General features: G+C 44.7%; 1 protein-coding gene across 1 annotated transcript in view; it reads right to left on the bottom strand.

Moving 5' to 3' along the window:
- STRA8 (stimulated by retinoic acid 8) overlaps positions 1–18,496 on the bottom strand; it is a 33,191-nt gene that overhangs the window by 13,252 nt on the left and 1,443 nt on the right. Inside the window, exons 3-5 of the mRNA XM_060244572.1 lie at positions 17,180–17,264; positions 16,703–16,849; positions 8,518–8,803 (exon numbers count right to left, since the gene is read on the bottom strand). Of these exons, the coding sequence (XP_060100555.1) occupies positions 8,518–8,803; positions 16,703–16,849; positions 17,180–17,264 (518 nt within the window). The remainder of the gene's footprint in view (positions 1–8,517; positions 8,804–16,702; positions 16,850–17,179; positions 17,265–18,496) is intronic.

An 18,496-nucleotide genomic window follows, 5' to 3' on the forward strand; every position in this document is an offset into this window, starting at 1 on the left:
GGAGCTGGCTTTGTCAGGATCTGTCATGCCAAACACTATACAACATACTTTTATTTTTATATATATATATATATATATATATATATATATATATATATATATATATATATATATATATATTTTTTTTTTTTTTTTTTTCCCCACAGTGATTAGAGTTTGCAAGAGAAAAAAAGGAGAGGAGGTAGCTAAACAAAGAGGGAAGAAAATCACTGGGAAATACTGAGGTGAAACTGGGCAGCAGGGGTGGGTGATTACATACCAGAGCTCTTAGTAGCACCCAATCTCTATTACGTTTTAACAGCTCAGACTATTAAAAAATCTAGTTTATATTTATTTGAGGCAAAACAGCATCTTATTAGGCTGGATTATGTTTTATTGTTGTTAACTGGTTTTATAAGAGGTTACCATAATTAATTTAAAAAGGATGAGGCACAAGCCAGCCAGTTTCACAGGAACTTCACCTTTCAACTCCCTGTCATTGCTGAATATGAGTCCAAATTTATTTACAGGAGGCTTGGTAAAAACCAGGAATAGCATTACTGGCTCCAGGTTTTTTAATAGCATATCAGCTGTACAATCCAGTCCCCAAACTGAATGCAGCTGGGAGATATAGGTCTTTTTTGCAGAAGCTGAAGCAGTTAAGAAGGGAGAACTGAAAGTACTGAATACTGAGGCACTATTTACCTCACCGCTTATTCCATTTATTGGTAAGGATGGTGATTTGTGCAATAACACTCCCCTCCCTTTTTTCTTCGTGGGAACAACTCCCTCGGAGATCAGCTCTCTCTGGAATTGTCTGCATACATCTGCTTTGTCATTCTAGGAGGAAGAGGAACCTTAAAAAAACTCATAAGGAGGGGAAGGCATTAGCTGGATTTGGCACCTTTGTGACCTGCCACCTTGGTGAAATATTAGCTCCAACTGCTTTTACCTTCTTTGTAGTGAAGAATCGTAGGAAAACTAGTTCATTACTGAGGCTTCAATGCCTTTGTTATATCGCCAGTCAATATACCAATCACATCCTTGGTCTCATACCTGTTTAGTACAATTTTAACATCCATGGCTACTTAAGAAGTTGGCTGAATCAGACATCCTGCACTGTAGTTTAACCAGCTTATATCTGCTGAAACCTAATTCTAATTCAGGGGCAGGGGGATTTAAAAAATTATTAGTAGATGATGTGAAAGACCTCTGCCAGAGTCTGTGGATAGCTACTGCCAATCAGAGCAAACAGTACTGAACTTGATAGATAAGTGGTTTGATTTGTTGTAAGGCAGCTTTATGTGTTCAAGCCTATTATGTCTAGAAAGCCAAACACGTTAATTATTGACAAGAGAGACAGCCTAATAATAAAGTGTAGAAGAAGCACAAGCCACAGGAGGTGGTGGCGGCCACAAGCATGGCCACCTTCAAGAGGGGTTTAGATAAAAATATGGAGCAGAGGTCCATCAGTGGCTATTAGCCACAGTGTGTGTGTGTGTGTATATATATATAAAAAAATTTTGGCCACTGTGTGACACAGAGTGTTGGACTGGATGGGCCATTGGCCTGATCCAACATGGCTTCTCTTATGTTCTTAAGCCAAGGGACAAGAGGTTAGAGAGACTGAAAAAAGGAGAAGACAGGGGCAATGGAAGGAGGTGGAGGGCACAGGAACCTGAAGAAAGGAACAGGTAAGGAAACATGCAGTGATGAGGGAAGTGAGGAAGGACAGGTTTCTTACCTGTAACTGATGATCTTCGAGTGGTCATCTGTGCAGTCACACATATGGGTTTATCCGCCAGGATCGGGCCCATCTCGGAGAATTCAAAGCAATCCTAAGGCGTTTTTTTTGGCACGCCTTTCCCCTCGTCCCAGGGAGGGGGCAGCGTCTGTGCATGCCCAGACGAGGGGGAGGCGCCCAACCCACTCAGTTTCTTCCCGCCGCCGGAGAGGTGTAGTGAATGCATTGATATGATAGTCCAGCAGCGGGGAAGGCTGGGTGGGTATGTGTGACTGCACAGATGACCACTCGAAGATCATCAGTTACAGGTAAGAAACCTGTCCATCTTCTTCGTGGTCTCTGTGCAGTCCCACATATGGGTGACTGGCAAGCTATTTGTCAGGAGGCGGGTGCTGGATCTGTAATAGAAGGACTGTAAGTTATAGAGAGAATAAACTTGTACTCACAAATAGGTAGTGGAAGAAATCAGTCGAAGATTGATCTCAGCACAGCCTGCCCAAAGGAGGTGTCATGCCGGGCACGAACGTCCAGAGCGTAGTGCGAGGCGAAGGTAGATGGGGACGACCAAACCGCAGCAGCGCAGATGTCCTCCATTGGAATGCCCTTGCAGAAGGCTGTTGAGGTTGCGACGGCTCTAGTGGAATGAGCTCGCAAGTGCTCAGGTATGGGCTGCTTAGCCAGTTCATAGCATAGAGATATAGTGGAGGTAATCCACTTAGAGAATCTTTGAGTAGAGATTCTGGCACCCTGATTGTGGGTAGCATAAGACACAAAAAGTCTATTGTCCTTTCGGAACTGTTTAGTTCGCTCGATGTAGAAAGCCAGAGCTCTTCGTACATCTAAATTATGTAGGGTGCGTTGACCCGTATCTGTAGGGTTTTGAAAAAATGCCGGCAAGACGGAAGGCTTTCCTAGATGGAAAGGTGACACCACCTTAGGTAAGAAAGTGGGGTCCTGGCGTAGCACCACCTTATTGTGGTGGAAAATTGTGTACGGAGGGTCCGCTCTGAAAATGCAGATGTCGCTGGCCCGTCTGCCGGTAGTAAGGGCTACTAGGAGGGCTGTTTTCCACGTCAGAAGATGTAAAGAAATAGAAGCCATGGGTTCACAGGGTGGCTTCATTAGCTAACTGAGGACCAGAGATAGGCTCCAAGCGGGTTGTATTTTGCGGATTAGTGGGTGGAGGTGAAGGATCCCTTTCAGGAAGGCCTTGGTAGCAGAGTGTGAGAATACAGTGGAGCCATCAATGCATGGATGGAATGCAGAGATAGCTGCTAGATGAACCTTCAGAGAAGAGTAGGACAGTCCAGTATTAGAGAGAGTCAGAGTGTAAGTCAAAATTTGATTGATATTGGTTGATTCGGGTCGAAAGCAATGCAAATCAGCGTATTTGGAAAAGCGTTTCCATTTGAGAGCATAGGATTTTCTAGTGGCAGGTTTCCTGGCATTGAGCAAGATGTGTCGGACCTCCGGAGTGAAGTTCATGAATTGATCCTCCATGCTGTAAGACGGAGGAGAGCGGGGTTGTGATGGAGAACCCTGCCGTTCTGCTGAGATAGTAGGTCCTGGGCTTGAGGGAAGCGGTGAAATAGACCGCGTGACAGTAGAAGGAGAGTGGTGAACCACGGTTGACGGGGCCACCATGGGGTCACTAGGATGCAGTTGGCATTGTCCGACATGATTTTCTGTAGTACTCTCGTAATGAGTGGTATTGGAGGAAACATGTAAAGTATTGGACCGCTCCAAGACTGTAGGAAGGCGTCCCCTGCAGATAGAGGAGACGACTGGCCGCGCGTGTAGAAGCGGGGGCATTGTGCATTGTCTGGTGTTGCGAATGCATCTATCTCCGGGGTACCGAACCTCTGAAAGAGAGGGAGATGATAATGACTGTTGATGGACCACTTGTGGTCGTTGATGGACTGTCGACTTAGAGCGTCGGCTCGAATGTTCTGAACTCCGGGTAGATGCACTGCAGATAGGAAAATGCCGTGAACAATGCTCCAGTGCCATAGGGTCAAGGCTCTCTTGCACAATCTGATGGAGGCAGTACCGCCCTGTCGATTTATGTAGAAGACAGTGGCTATGTTGTTCGATGTAACTTGGACATGTCTGTTGTGAAGCGACAGAAGGATCACAGCGCCCTGTGGACCGCCATCAACTCCAAGCAATTTATGTGGAGAGACCTTTCGTATTCTGTCCACTGGCCTTGCACAGTAAGCTGTCCTAAGTGGGCTCCCCATCCCCACTTGGAAGCATCTGTAGTGACAATCACCGAGGGAGGAGTCTGAGTGAAAGACATTCCCTTGAGGAGGTGATGGTCTAAAGTCCACCATTTCAGAGAGGGGATGATGTGAGCTGGAATAGTGAGTACAGCGAGTTGATGTTGACGTTGAGGATGAAATGTCCTCACGAACCACAACTGAAGAGGGTGCATATGAAGTTTGGCAATAGAAGGACGGAAGTGGTGGCAGCCATAAGTCCCAGCATCCTTTGAAAGGTGAAAGCTGTCTGAGAGTGAAGTAGAATGATATATTTGGCCAGAGATTTGATGTGCTGTACTCTGTCTGCCGGCAGGTAGGCTTTGCATGTCAGAGTTGAAAGATGTGCCCCTATAAACTGTATGGATTGAGTAGGGGTCAGATTTGATTTTGTAGTGTTGACCTGGAGGCCCAGGGTGGCCAGGAGGGAAAAGGTCGCGGAGACATTGGACTGGAGCTGTTCCTTGGATTGGGAGACGACTAGCCAGTCGTCTATGTACGGGTAAATGGAGATGCGTTGTTGTCTCAGAATCGCTACTACCACTGCCATGCACTTCGTAAATACTCTCGGAGCTGTTGAGAGGCCAAAAGGAAGAGCACGGAATTGATAGTGTTGATCCCCTGTGGCAAATCTGAGGAACCTCCTGTGATGGTGGTTGATGGTGAGGTGAAAGTAGGCATCTTGGAGATCTATTGATGCCATCCATGCTTGTTTTGGGATCAGTGGAAGGATGGATTGAAGTGTAACCATCCGAAATTTTTTGTGATGGATATGGAGGTTCAGTTTTCTGAGATCTAATATGGGGCGTAGGCCCCCGTCTCTCTTCGGGACCAGGAAGTAGCGTGAGTAGAATCCGGTGTGGTGGTATTGAGGGGGGACTGGTTCTATAGCTCCCTTGTCTAGCAAGGTTGCTACTTCTAGGAGCAGATGGGGTGACGGAGGAGTAGAGATGAACCTGTGGTGTTTTGGGGTCGAATTGAACTCTATTGAGTATCCGTTTTGGATGATTGACAGTACCCAAGAGTCCGATGTTATGACTTTCCAGTTGTGGTAGAACGGCTGCAGTCTGATGTCTGGGCGATGAAGTAGTGGGAGTGGAGCAGGGGAGTCAAAGAGACTGTTTGTTGGTCGGCGTTGTCTTCTTTGTGGTCTGAGGGTGTGCCCTCTGTTGGAACGGTTGTTTAGTTTGAGGAGGCTTGCGTCTCCAAGGTTCGGTTTGGCGAGGAGATCTGGAGCGCTTGAAATAGTTGGGCTTCCATGGTCTCTGTTTTAAGGTAGACTGAGGCTGGGTGACTCCTAGTCTTTTCGCTCTTTTCCTGCTGTCATCAACATTGGTGAGTATATAATCTGTTGTGGCGTTAAATAGGCCTTGGCCGTCAAACGGCAAATCCTCAATTTTAAATTTGATGTCTGGCTGCAGGGAAGAAGACCTGAGCCAGGCGTGTCTGCGCAGGGCAATAGCTGAAGCTAGGGTCCTGGAGGAGCATTGGGCTGCATGGCGGGCAGTGTTTATCTGCTGCTTGCTGACTCTAGAAAGTTCCTGCAGCGCGTGGGTGGCTTGCTTCTGAGTGGCCTCAGGGAGGGCTGTGACCAAGGAACTCAGCTGGGTCGTAAGATTGTAAGCATACGCAGAGAAGTATGCCATATAGTTATGGATCTTGGTAGTGGCAGTAGTGAGGGAGTAAATTTTTCTCCCAATGGTGTCCAGTTTCTTACCCTCTCTTTCGGGAGGGACAGGATGCCTGGTCTGTTTGGATTTCGATGAAGAGTGGACTATCATTGAGTTGGGAGCCGGGTGGTTGAAGAGGAACTTCGACTCTGGCGCATGTACTTTGTAAAGTGCCTCAACCCTCTTAGACGTTGGTGGTACAGAGGCTGGTTTGTCCCAGGCTTCCTTCAAAGTCTCCAGATGGACTGGGAGCATAGGAAATGAGGAGCCCGCAGGGAGGTCTGCGTGTACTAGGTCATAGACCACGTCAGAGACTCTTGGGACATCTGTTGTCAGCTTTACATTGAGAGAGCTAGCCATGTTAGATAGTAGGTCCAAATATGACTTAGGCCCTTCAGATGGAGAGAGGTCGGCCGGTTTGGCTATGTCCGAGTCCGGGGAATGGAGGTCGGAAGCTGAAGAATGAGAGGACACAGATTGCTCTGCTTCTGAGTCATCGAGGATCTCCACTTCTGGAGTCTTCCTGATCTGTTCTGATCCAGAGAGCTGGATACGTTTAGAAGGCTCTATAGCCGTAGAGGCAATCGGAGAAGGTGGTTTAGGCAACGAGATGTGGTCACGGTACCGTTGGTGGTCGTCGTGGTACAGGTGTTCTCGGTGTGGGGACACGTCTCGGTATCGAGGGCGGATATCCTCACGAGAGTGATCCCTGTAGTAGGCCCTTTCTCGGTGTCTAGAGTCGTCACGGGACCGAGAATGCTCACGGGTGCGGTGTCTGTAGAAGCCGGGAGAGGGTGACCTTCGGTATCTGTGGTATCTGCGAGGGGATGGTGATCTAGACCTCGAAGGAGTGTAATAGTAGTAGCGGTCTCTGTGGCCACTTCGGGATCTCTTCTCTCGGAGTCGAGGGAGCTCTGATTAGTGACGGAGCTGTGATTGGTTGTCGGAGAATCGGGACCTCACGGAATGAGCGATCATCTAGGATGTTGAGGTGTTGGCTCTTTGTCGAAGTCGGGGACTCAGTACCGAGGATTTGGTCTGGCAGCGACTCGTGCACTGATGGTGATCTGGAGCTGATGCGGACAATTTCCAGTGGCGTGATGGCTGGAGTCGCGGTGGTTTTCGATGCCGGGGTGGTCCGTATGGAAGCAGTAACAGTCGTGGTTGGACGAGGCATAGGAGGTCGAGTCACGGCGATGGGTTCGAGGACCTTATGGCTAGACTTCTGCCTTTTGGGGGACTTCGGGTCCGAAGGGTCTCTCGAGGTCGACTCGGTACGGTGCCGCTTCTTGGATTCGTCAGACTTCTTCTGGTGTTTGCCGGATTTATGCTTGCTGGAAGCAACCGGCTGAGTCGTTCCCTTATGGAGTAGGGAAGACGGAGAGGTCTGCGAACCCGATGCGTGCGACATTACTGGGCGTAGCGATGACTCTAGCAAATGGTTTTTGAGTCTTGCCGCGCGGTTTTTCCTCGCCTGTTTGCCGAATTGGCTACAGTGCACGCAGGAGTCTGTTCGGTGTGTCTCGCCGAGGCAGAAAAGGCAAAAAGAATGTCCGTCGATAGACGGTATTATCGCAGCACAGCGAACACACCTTTTAAAGGTTATTTTTTCCTTTCCTTCCATCCGCCTGGAAAGGGGGGGGGGGAGAGGAGGACGAAAACGAAGTAAAGAGAAAGATTTTTTTTTAAAAAATATACGATACCAGAATGAAGAGTGAAGAGGAACGAAGAATGACGAAGTAGATCGGAAAGATAAAGATTTCAAGGGACTGCAATGAAAACGGGAGATCAGCGAGATAGGTGTTTCCGGACGGCAGTAAAGAAGAAACTGAGTGGGTTGGGCGCCTCCCCCTCGTCTGGGCATGCGCAGACGCTGCCCCCTCCCCGGGACGAGGGGAAAGGCGCGCCAAAAATAACGCCTTAGGATTGCTTTGAATTCTCCAAGATGGGCCCGATCCTGGCGGATAAACCCATATGTGGGACTGCACAGAGACCACGAAGAAGATTGGAGGAAAATTTAGCCTACTGGGTAATTTGGATTCAATAGCAGTGGCATAAATGCTGCTGAAAACAGCCTCTACATGGGCAAGGGTCAGTGCGGCTGCCAATACACAAGTATATAAATAGCTATGCAGATCAGTACTACATTTTGGAGTATCTTGATGCCAGTGCATCAAGTGGTGGTTTACTGCCATGGAAATGTTCTATTTGCACGTCATACATAAAACACATTCAGATCTCAGAAGCTAAGCAGAGTGGGCCCTGGTTAATACATAGATGGGAGACCACCAAGGAAGTCCCAGGGTTGCTACCCAGAGGCAGACAAGGCAACAGCAATCCACCTCTGAATAAGGTGCAAGCCAAAAGGAAATCAAAGCCAGAATGAATTTAGGACTAGCACTTGTCTGCCTGCTTAGCTAAGCAGTTCAAATATTTCTATAGCATAGAGACTTCTGTCATTTGGCAAGCATCTTACTCATAGAGCATCCCTCCACCCCCTTTCCACTAATCTGTCTAGCTTTGTGACATGAGTGTCAAATCATTGTTTTTTCTCTCCATGCCACTGAAAAATCTGTTTGTTTACCTTCAGACAGGCACTAAACTGTTTCTTTATTTGGATAAGGCTCAGCCCATGGCTGAGATTCTTTGGTTTCATAGCTTTTCCTAGCAACAGATACTAACAAACCCATAATATTTCCTTACTGTTTCTACAGTTTTTAACCTTTTACTTCTGAATCAATTGTAGCATTTCCTAGGTGAAGTGGCTAGAGGAGGCTACTTGGAATTATACTGGCTACTCCATCTGGAAATTCTGTGTTCCTGAGAACTGTAGGATAGTAACACTAAAAGGAGTTGTGATGCTCACCTCCTCTGGTGTGGACCTTAGAGAACTGCTTGCTTCCAGACTATTGGTTCCACTGTTCCTCATGCTGTCCTCAGTGCATGCAGGCTCCTGGGAAGCTGCCTTGACCTCAGAGATGAAACTCTGTCTCTGACTACAGTACTGCAGAACACTGTTTCTCCTTTCCTCAGGGAGGCCCTGCCACAGATGGGAAACAGCTGTGGAGATCACAGGGAGGGTAATCTCTTCAGGGCTCACAACTCCATTATCAACCAGGAGGTCTACTGTCTGTTTGTAAAAATATAAGTATCTAGAATGAGATAGGAAAGGAGAAAGATCTCAGGATCTTGTTTGGATGGCATACGATAGCACACAGAGCAATCAGGTAATCTGTTCATGCCTTTGGAATTTAGTAACCAGGCAGAGAGAACACATGACAAAATGTCAAGCAAGGGAATCGCCCAACCACTATCTGACCAAATGTTTTCCGTTGTTATCGGACATACACAGAATGGTATTGGTTCCATAATGCCTTGATTTTCAACTGTGCAAATGTTTTTCCAGACTCTGTAATCCAGCCTGCCAGCTATCTCTGGAACAGATTCCCTTAAATTCTAACTGGAGGTGGAGTATCAGTTTCATGTGTTGTCCTACAATATAGGTAAGATCCACTGCCGATACATAAGCATTTTCTGTCCTGGCTACCCACTGCTGAAATGGTTTGCCTGATGAGATAAGAAAGGTTCCCAAACTACTTTAATTCCTTTTAAAACAGAGTTGTTGAGATGGGCATTTTTAAAAATAAAAGTGTTGCATTTCGATCCCTGAAATTACAACACAGCGCGGCTATGCGCGCTGTGGTGACCAGAGGGAAACCGCGGGTCACCTGACTGTAAGGGACAGATGCTAACCGCCTATGAAGATCTGTGGCGGGAAGTTTAACTGGTCAGGATTGGTCCTGACTGGGAAGTGGGTTGTTCTGGGTGAATTTATATATTTGAGGACCTGGCCCTGCCATGTTGTCTTTGTGATGTACTAGCTAATAAAGTATGTTGACTGTTACTCATGTCCGAACTCAGTACATTACACTGGCGACAAGAATGGGATCCTGTTGAGCAACCAGCCTTTCACCCAACCGCACTGCATGCTCTGTGCATCGAGCTCTAGCGCTTCTAGCAACACACCGGGGTCGAGGGGATGACTGTGGCTCTAGGACAACCACTACCAGAATTCGAGTAAAACAAATTTTATTATTTTGCAACATATTATAATAATATTCAACTGTTATTAAATGTTTAGTACCAATGCATTGCATCACATTTTCCACCTCCCTCCCCCTCCCCTTTTCATGACCTCCACCGGTGCATTTTACTTAAAGTACTTAAAATAAATAAAAGGTAGTTTAACATTTTAAGAATCTTCATTACAAAAATCTTATAGCTACAGTAAATTAAAAATAAGGAAAAAACCATTAACTATGATTATTATCCATCTTCATTATACTCCTTTAGTCCACAATCTTTTTCATAAAAATAAAATTGAAGAAAAGTAAATTCCCATAATCTCATTTTAACCATAATCCTTATCAATATAGATTGAACAAAATAAGAAAAGGTATAGTCCCATAGTCACATTTTTTAACTATAGTCCATTTACATTTCCTCTAGCATTTAACTATGATCAAAAATCACTAAATGTCCTTTCACCTTCCATTGTTTTTCAACATACTTCTGAAATTTTCCCCACTCATTTTTAAACTTATCTAAATCATATTCTTTTAAGATTCTTGTCAGTTTGTCCATTTCACTCCAATGCATAATTTTCATAATCCAGTCCCACTTTTCTGGTATTTTGTCCTGCTTCCACATCTGCGCATATAATGTCCGTGCAGCTGAAAGAAGGTACCAAAGTATTGCTCTATCTTGTTTTGGAAAGCTTTCCATTTTTAATCCCAACAAAAAGATTTCTGGTGCCTTCTTTATGTTATAACCCAGAATCTATGAAATCTGTTGCTGAATCTTTTGCCAAAATTGTTTTGCCAATTTACAAGTCCACCACATGTGGTAGAAAGATCCCTCATGTTTTTTACATTTCCAACATCTATCCGACACCTGATTGTTCATTTTCGACAGTTTCTTAGGAGTCATGTACCACCTGTAAAGCATTTTAAAACAATTTTCTTTAATATTATAACATGTCAATATCTTCATAGAGTTCTTCCATAAGTATTCCCATTGTTCCATCTGTATTTCTTTGTTTATATTTATCGCCAATTTTATCATTTGAGACTTAACCACTTCATTTTCTGTAGACCATTTCAATAATAGTTTATAGATTCTTGAAATCAATTTATCATTATAGCCAAACAGCATTCTCTCCAGTTCTGTTTGATCTTGTCTTACTCCATCATTTCTGACATCCTGTTCAAGCAAACTTTTAATTTGTTGCAATTGAAACCAATTATACTTATATTCCAATTCTTCCGCCGTTTTCAATTCCACCTTACCACCGTGTATTTTTAACAGTTGTTTATATGATAACCATTTCTCTTCATTAATATCTGAGTATAACTTTATTACTTCTGTTGGCACAATCCAAAGCGGTTTCCTCTCATCCCCATATCTTTTGTATTTTGACCAGGTTTTTAACAAATTGCTTCTTATATAATGATGTAAGAAAAAGCCGTCCACCTTACTTTTCCCTTAACACAGTTATGCATGCCAACCAAAAACATTTCCATGGCCTTCTAATGTTAATCATTTTCTATTTAATAACGTTATCCATTCCTTAATCCACACCAAGCATACTGCATCATGGTAAAATTTTAAATCCAGCACTTGGAAGCCTCCCCTCTCTTTTGCATCAGTTAAAATTTTCATTTTAATTCTTGGTTTCTTGCCAGCCCATATAAATTCTGAAAGATTCCTTTGCTGCTTATTAAATTGTTTGTCATCCTTCACTATTGGAATTGTTTGAAACAAGAACATAATTCTTGGTAACACATTCATTTTAATTGCAGAAATTCTGCCCATTATAGACAAGTTCTGCTTATTCCATTTTAATAAATCTCCATCAATTTTCCGCCAGAGCTTCTCATAATTATTTTTATACAAGTCAATGTTTTTGTTGTTATTTCTACACCTAAATACTTTACTTCACTTCACATTCTGTTAAGCTTTGTAATTTTTCTTGTTTATTCTTTGACATGTTTTTACACAAAATTTTTGACTTTTCTTTATTTATATAGAAGCCTGCCAACTCACCATAACTTGGGGTTGGGTTTTCATTTATAAACATTACATCAGCAGCAAACGCTCTGTATTTATAGGAAAAACCTTTCAGTTTCAGTCCCTCTATCTCCTTATCTTCTTGAATCCGCATAAGCAGTACCTCTAAGGTCATTATAAATATCAATGGAGATAGAGGGCAACCTTGTCTTGTTCCTTTGCTGATTATAATTTTTTCTGTCAAGTCTGCATTCATACAGAGTTTTGCTTGTTGTTCAGTATAAATTGCCTTCACCATTCTTGTAAATTCCAGTAGTAGTAGTAGTGTAACCACTACTGGAATTCAACTCTACCCGGCCTGATCTGTGGGAATCATGGGTGGACTGGCTCAGCTACTACATCGAGCTGCACAAGATGGAGGAAGCGGCCAAAAAGAAGGCGCTCCTTCTGAGTTCGTGTGGAGTGGAGACCATCCAGCTGATGAAGCGGCTCATTGCATTGATGACGCTGGCTGCCGCCACCTATAAAAACTTAATCAAGGTCATGACTGACCACTTGGCACTGCAGCTTACCCACCTCACACACAGGGATGCGTTCTACATGAAGCAGCAGCAACGCGTTCTACACGAGGCAGCAGTCTGCCGCTGACTACCTCTCCGAACTCCGGGGTCTCACCTTGTGATGCGAATTCACAGGGGACCTGGAGGAGATCTTGCTCAACTGCTACGTGATGGGTGTTCGAAAGGAAAAACTGCGCCGAAAACTGCTGGCCACCGATGACATCACCCTCGCCAAGGCACTCAAACAACCACTTTTGAACAGGCCCACAGCAGCTGCTCTGTGACAAGCGCACATCAAGTTGCCACCTCATCAGCTTCCGACGGGGAAGAAGCACACCAGCTCCGCCGCCAGCCATGCCACAGGCAGCAACCTTCAGCCCAACCACAGGCCACAGAGAAGCCAGTCAGTACAAAGTGTGCCAGCTGCAGGGATCCACACGAGTGCCGCAACTGCCCTTACTGAAATGCAGATTGCAGAAACTGCGGGAAATTGGGCCACATCGCTCGAGCTTGCCAAGCCAAGCCCAACCGGAGGCACCAGTCCACACACCATGACGTGACTGAAGAATATACCACAGTTTCCACCAGCATCCAGGTACTGAACTTGCCCCCAGACACCCCTGATAAAGTAAAAGTATCAATTCACATTGAAGTGGCTCCCTGCCTGGATCCTCCATCTCCATAATCTTGGAGGAGACCCGTAAGTGACTATGCCCTAACGGCAGCCCACCATTGTGGCCAGCGGGGTTCATCTTGAGGGACTTCCAAAAGAACCCCGTCCAGATTTAAAAGTGGGCTAGAGTTAGGATGCAGTTTGAACACTATGAAGGGATGTTGGACATGTGGTGAAGCGCCAGCTCACCACTTTATGCACCTCTGGGCATAGAAATAGTCTGAGCCAAATTCAAATGCACAATTTCGAATATGTGTGCCAAGAATTCCCTGAGGTTTTTGATGGCACTCTGGGGTGTTTTAAAGGGCCACCCATTACACTGCAGCTCGACCCACAGGTGAGGCCCATAAGGATGAAGGCTTGGCAGGTCCTATTCACGCTGAAACCTAAAATTGAAGCCAAACTGGACAGCCTAGTGGCCCAGGGGGTACCAAAGTCTGTCTCCCATGCTGCATGGGAGACCCCCATAGTCATTCCTGTAAAACCAAATGGGGATGTGCGAATATGTGCAGACTATAAATGCACAATAAATAAAGCCCTACAGGACCACCCGTCCCAGTGATTAGCCATGTCCTTGCATCCTTGGCCAGCTCTAAGATTTGAACAAGATGCACCCAGGTATAGTGCGTATGAAAGCACTGGCACGTAGCTACATATGGTGGCCGGGAATGGATGAAGAAATAGAAGGGTGAGTAGAAAGGTGCCTGTCCTGCCTATGGAGAGCCTTTTGCACTCATGGGATCCCCGAGACTGCTGTGACGGACAACAGTACCGCTTTTACCTCCCAGGAATTCCTAGGCAGATACCTCATCCAGAATATATGGTCTGCTCCCTTCCACCCGGCCACTAATGGCCAAGCGGAGCACATGGTCCGTATGACCAAAGAGGTCTTGGGGCACATTGTGCATAGGGATTGAGGCCACCGCCTGGCCACCTTCCTTTTTGGGAACCGTACTACCCCGAACCCAGTTACTGGCCAGAGCCCAGAGGAACTGTTAATGGGCAGGCAGTTGATCATCCAACTGGACAGACTGCATCCAGACTGCACTCTGGACCTCCACAACTCTCCTGTGATCTGAGAAGCCATGAGGGGGTTCTTCGCAGGGGACCCGGTCTATGCTAAGAATTTTTCGAGTGGCCTGGAGTGGATACGAGGCTGAGTGCTGTGGGTCACCAGGTCCCGCTCATATGAGATCTCAACGGAGGGGAGGGGCAAATCCTCTGTTGACATATCGAACAGTTGCATTGCCGGATGAACAGAGGAGGCTGAGGATGAGGAAATTGGAAATTGGAAAAAGTGGACAATCGCCATTGGCAGTCCCTCCACCAGCTCTGGTCATGCTGGTGGAGGAGCCACCCAGTGACTTTATAAATCTATCTCCAGCAGGGGAGCGGGCAGTGTCTCCGCTGCCAATGCTGCCGTGCGGGTCCCTTCTTTCCTTGCCCCACAATGAGGGACCAGCGGCACTGCTGACGATCCCAGCAACCCGTTCCCCCGGCTGAACCTCGGTGATCATATAGGGAATGGCAGCCACCCGCATACCTTAGAGATTATGTATCTTGAACTGGGGGGGAGGAGTGTTACGTCTTGCATTTTTGGTCCCTGAAGTTACAACACAGTGCGGCTATGTGCGCTGCGGTGACCAGCGGGAAACCACGGGTCACCTGAATGTAAGGGACAGATGCTAACCACCTCTGAAGATCTGTGGCGGGAAGTTTAAATGATCAGGATTGGACCTGACTGGGAAGTGGGTTGTTCCAAGCGAATGTCTATATTCAGGGCCCCAGCCCCGCCATGTTATCTTTGTGATGTACTAGCTAATAAAGTATGTTGACTGTTACTCATGTCCAAACTCAGTACATTACAAAAAGGAATCATGTGGTTTGAATGTCTGAAAAAATTTCTAGCTTTTGTTGTATTTGCCAAGTTTTAAATTTCTATTTGTCATATTGATTTATCTACCTTTGTGTCTCTGCAAGAAAAGCACTATTAAAGGAACTAAGAAAAACCCAATGGAAGAGTAGAACAAAATAGGAGTCAATTGCACCTTTAAGACCAGCTTGCTGTACCTCATTCCACATCTGAAGAAGTGTGCATGCACACGAAAGCTTATGTTTTGAATAAAACTAAGTTGGACTTAAAAGTGCAATTGACTCCTATTTTGTTCTACTACTTCAGACCAACACGGCTGCCTACTTGGATCTATCTACAGTGGAAGAGTGATTAATGTAACATGTTTGATTACAGAAGAAAAAGAATCAATGTAAAAAATTATGTTATAAGAATGCATAATAGAAGCCACTGACAGTCTGCATTGCTGAGGAGGGACTGGGTCTCAAAGTACATATTTTACATACACAGGATCTCTGTGTAAAGAATCACAGGTAGTTGGAGTTGCTGCCAATCAGAATAGACTGTGCTGAGCTATATGGAGCAGTGATCCAACTTTGCATAAAACAACTTCTAAAATTTCTGACTCATTCATTTACTTCATTTATACCCCTCTTTTAACCCCAGTGGAGATCCAGAGCTGCTTACGTTGTTCTCCTCTCCTCTGCTTTATCCTCTCAGAACAACCATGTTAGGGAGGTTAGGCTGAAAAGTCTGCATTAGCCCAAGGTCAGTCAGCAAGCTTCCATGGCAGAGATAGGATCTGAACCTGGGTCAGATCCTAATCTGACAGTCTAACTACTATCCTACACTGATTCATCACTGAAAGTGAGAAAGGAAGACACAAAAACAGTACTAAAATTATTTAATTTTTGTGTAGAGATTCTGCCAGTTAATGCTTTTCCACCTGTTTTCAAGAACTCCTATGGAACTGCTTCCATAACACTACAGGATGCTGTACAAGAAAAGCAAGCCTATGCCATCTACTGGCCAAGATAGAGTCTTACTGTACAAAGTGAATTTAAAAAGTGAAAGATGGCAAAAGGGAAAAAATGTATTGTGCTTACTTATAGAAATATAGATTCAGGTGTTTGTCTAAATGAGCAAAACACCATTTGAGTCCAGTGGCACCTTTAAGACCAAAAAGTTTTATAGAGGTATAAGCTTTTGTGTGAAGAAGTGTGTGTGTGTGCATAAAAGTTTATACTCAGATAAAACTTTGTTGGTCTTAAAGGTGCCACTGGACTGAAAATTGGTTCCAATAGAAATATAGTACATGAGGGGCAAAAACGAAAGCTGAGTCACTCTGCATCTAAGTTTTGGCTTCTCCCTTATATCAACAAGCATTTATCCCACTCTGTACAGTGCTCAAAATCAAGGTATATATACATGTTCCAGTGTGTGAAGGACACCCCTCACCTGCCAAAGGCTACACATCCAAGACTCTTGAACAGTGACAGACATGGTCAAATATTTTATCTGTTCTTTGGGGAAAGGGATTCTACAAAAGCTTCAAAGCTCTACCATGCACACAGCAGCTTCTCCTGTATTAGATAGAGAACCTTTGGAGTCTGCCAGTGCACCAAGTACTAACATCCAGTGACTAATATAAAAGCGCCCAGTCATTTCAGCAGTCAGTGTTTGAATTCTGAAAACCTCCAGCCCCTTTTAAGTGTGCTTTGAACCACAGGATGGAAAAGTCCAATGGGATACAATTTCACTTATCACTGCAAAGAAAGAAGCCAAGCCTACTGAACTTCTTCCAACTTACATCTATTGGAGTCAGAAGCAATTTCTCCCCATATATCTTTTGGATGTGTCACTTCTAAGGGAAGAAACAACATACCACTTCACCTACCGTTCAAACTCTATAAGATCAGGAGAAGAAGTAGCCGGTGACTGTGTAAGTCCTGTATTTGCATCTACTGAATTCTTCTCATATTCTTGAACCACACACCATACTGTGGGGCCACTGTGAGTTATGTCATTTGAAGAAGGCACAGAACTAGAATGCAAGAGAGAGAGATAGGAGCTAACTGAAATATATAGCTACTTTGCATATATTATAGGTTAGGAACAAAATCCACAGGCCTTTCTTGACAGCAGTATTCTTCTGTTGGCCAGGTTATTATGGAAAAGGACAACAATGGCAGGGAGAAACAAAAGAAGAGTCTGATAATGAACTGCTTGCAAGAGCTCGCTCTATGTTGATTTTTATTCTTGCTGTTGTTTTACGACAGAGGTGATGAGCACAACTTACAGGACAGATGCTCATCATCTTACTGAAGCTTCTAGATGCCAGGAGTGGAGAGAATGTAGGTTTCTGGTGTCATACCTGTAATGGTTGAGGTACATCTTGACATATTCCTCCTTTACTTGCTCCAAGCTTGATGGATTTCCATCCTCCAGGTTTAAAACTTCTGTTGTCAGCAGAAAGCACAACTGTCACTAATTACATATTTAGAATGAACAGGAGTTTTTGTGGCATCTTAAAGTCTAACAACATTTTATTCTAGCATAAGGTTATGCTGGAATAAAATTCTGCTAGACTTAAGGAGACACAAGACACCTGTTTATTTTTGCTGCAACAGACTAACATGATTACCTCCCTGCATATTTAGAGGCTTGCTCAGTATTTCGAGAAAATGATGTGCGTATATTGTTTCATGTGCTACAGATAGCAACCAATTCCAGAATGCACATCAAAGGGGATCTATGGCATATGAAAGATCATGGAAGAATCATCCAAGTATATTTTTACAGTCTTGTATAGTGTATTCCAAAGCCAGAGTTTCACCATTCTAAGACCACTGACTCCCAGGGATTTAGAAGGGTGTAACTTTCCTTAGGATGGCACCACCTGCCATTTTTCAATATGTTATGCAGTCAACATCTTTGCTCTATGTAAACAAAATGGAGAGGCAGGCATACATCTAGGAATGACTCCCAAAGTTAACAAGATAAAAAGTAGACATAACGTTGGCTCATCATTATTTTAAACTGTGGAAGAGGGGCAATTTTTCTTAAGGGCTATGCTGTGTGCCACTTCTAATTTAGCAGAGAAGATTAAGAGTGGAACTAGAGAGTACTGGAAGCCACTGGAAGCCGCCCTGAGCCACTTGTGGGAAGGGCGGGATATAAATCCCAAATAAATAAATAAATAAATAAATAAGTATGAGGGAAACACAGAGTTCCCTTATAATCCTTATGTACCTTCCCTTAGGGTGGAACTAGAAACTACCTCAGCAAATGTGGGTTCCCAAGCCCATGGGAATAATAGGATATGTGGGGGGGGGGGCACTTGCAAAGGAGGATCGTCAGGCAGGCAGAAGGGATATTTAATTCTTCTACCACCTGTGATTCTCTCCTGCAAACGCATTCCCATGCCATTTTTTCCTGCAGATGATTTCTGAAACTGGAAATAAAACTGGGGAGAATAACCGGCTGGGGGAAATGGCTTAGGGTGGGGAGAGATGTACAAGGGAGAACTGGCAACCATAAAAGGGGATTAAGCATTCTTCCTTCCCACCCTTCTTCTTCATCTGCCTTTGCTCTATTATTTGTACAAGTTTGGCTTGCAAAAAAAAAAAAATCTATTTCCATACTATGCAGGCTGATAATGATCCCAAAACTTGGCCATCTATCTTATTGA

Source organism: Heteronotia binoei, chromosome 8 (genome assembly GCF_032191835.1).
Source record: "Heteronotia binoei isolate CCM8104 ecotype False Entrance Well chromosome 8, APGP_CSIRO_Hbin_v1, whole genome shotgun sequence".
In the NCBI taxonomy this organism is placed as follows: Eukaryota; Metazoa; Chordata; class Lepidosauria; order Squamata; family Gekkonidae; genus Heteronotia; species Heteronotia binoei.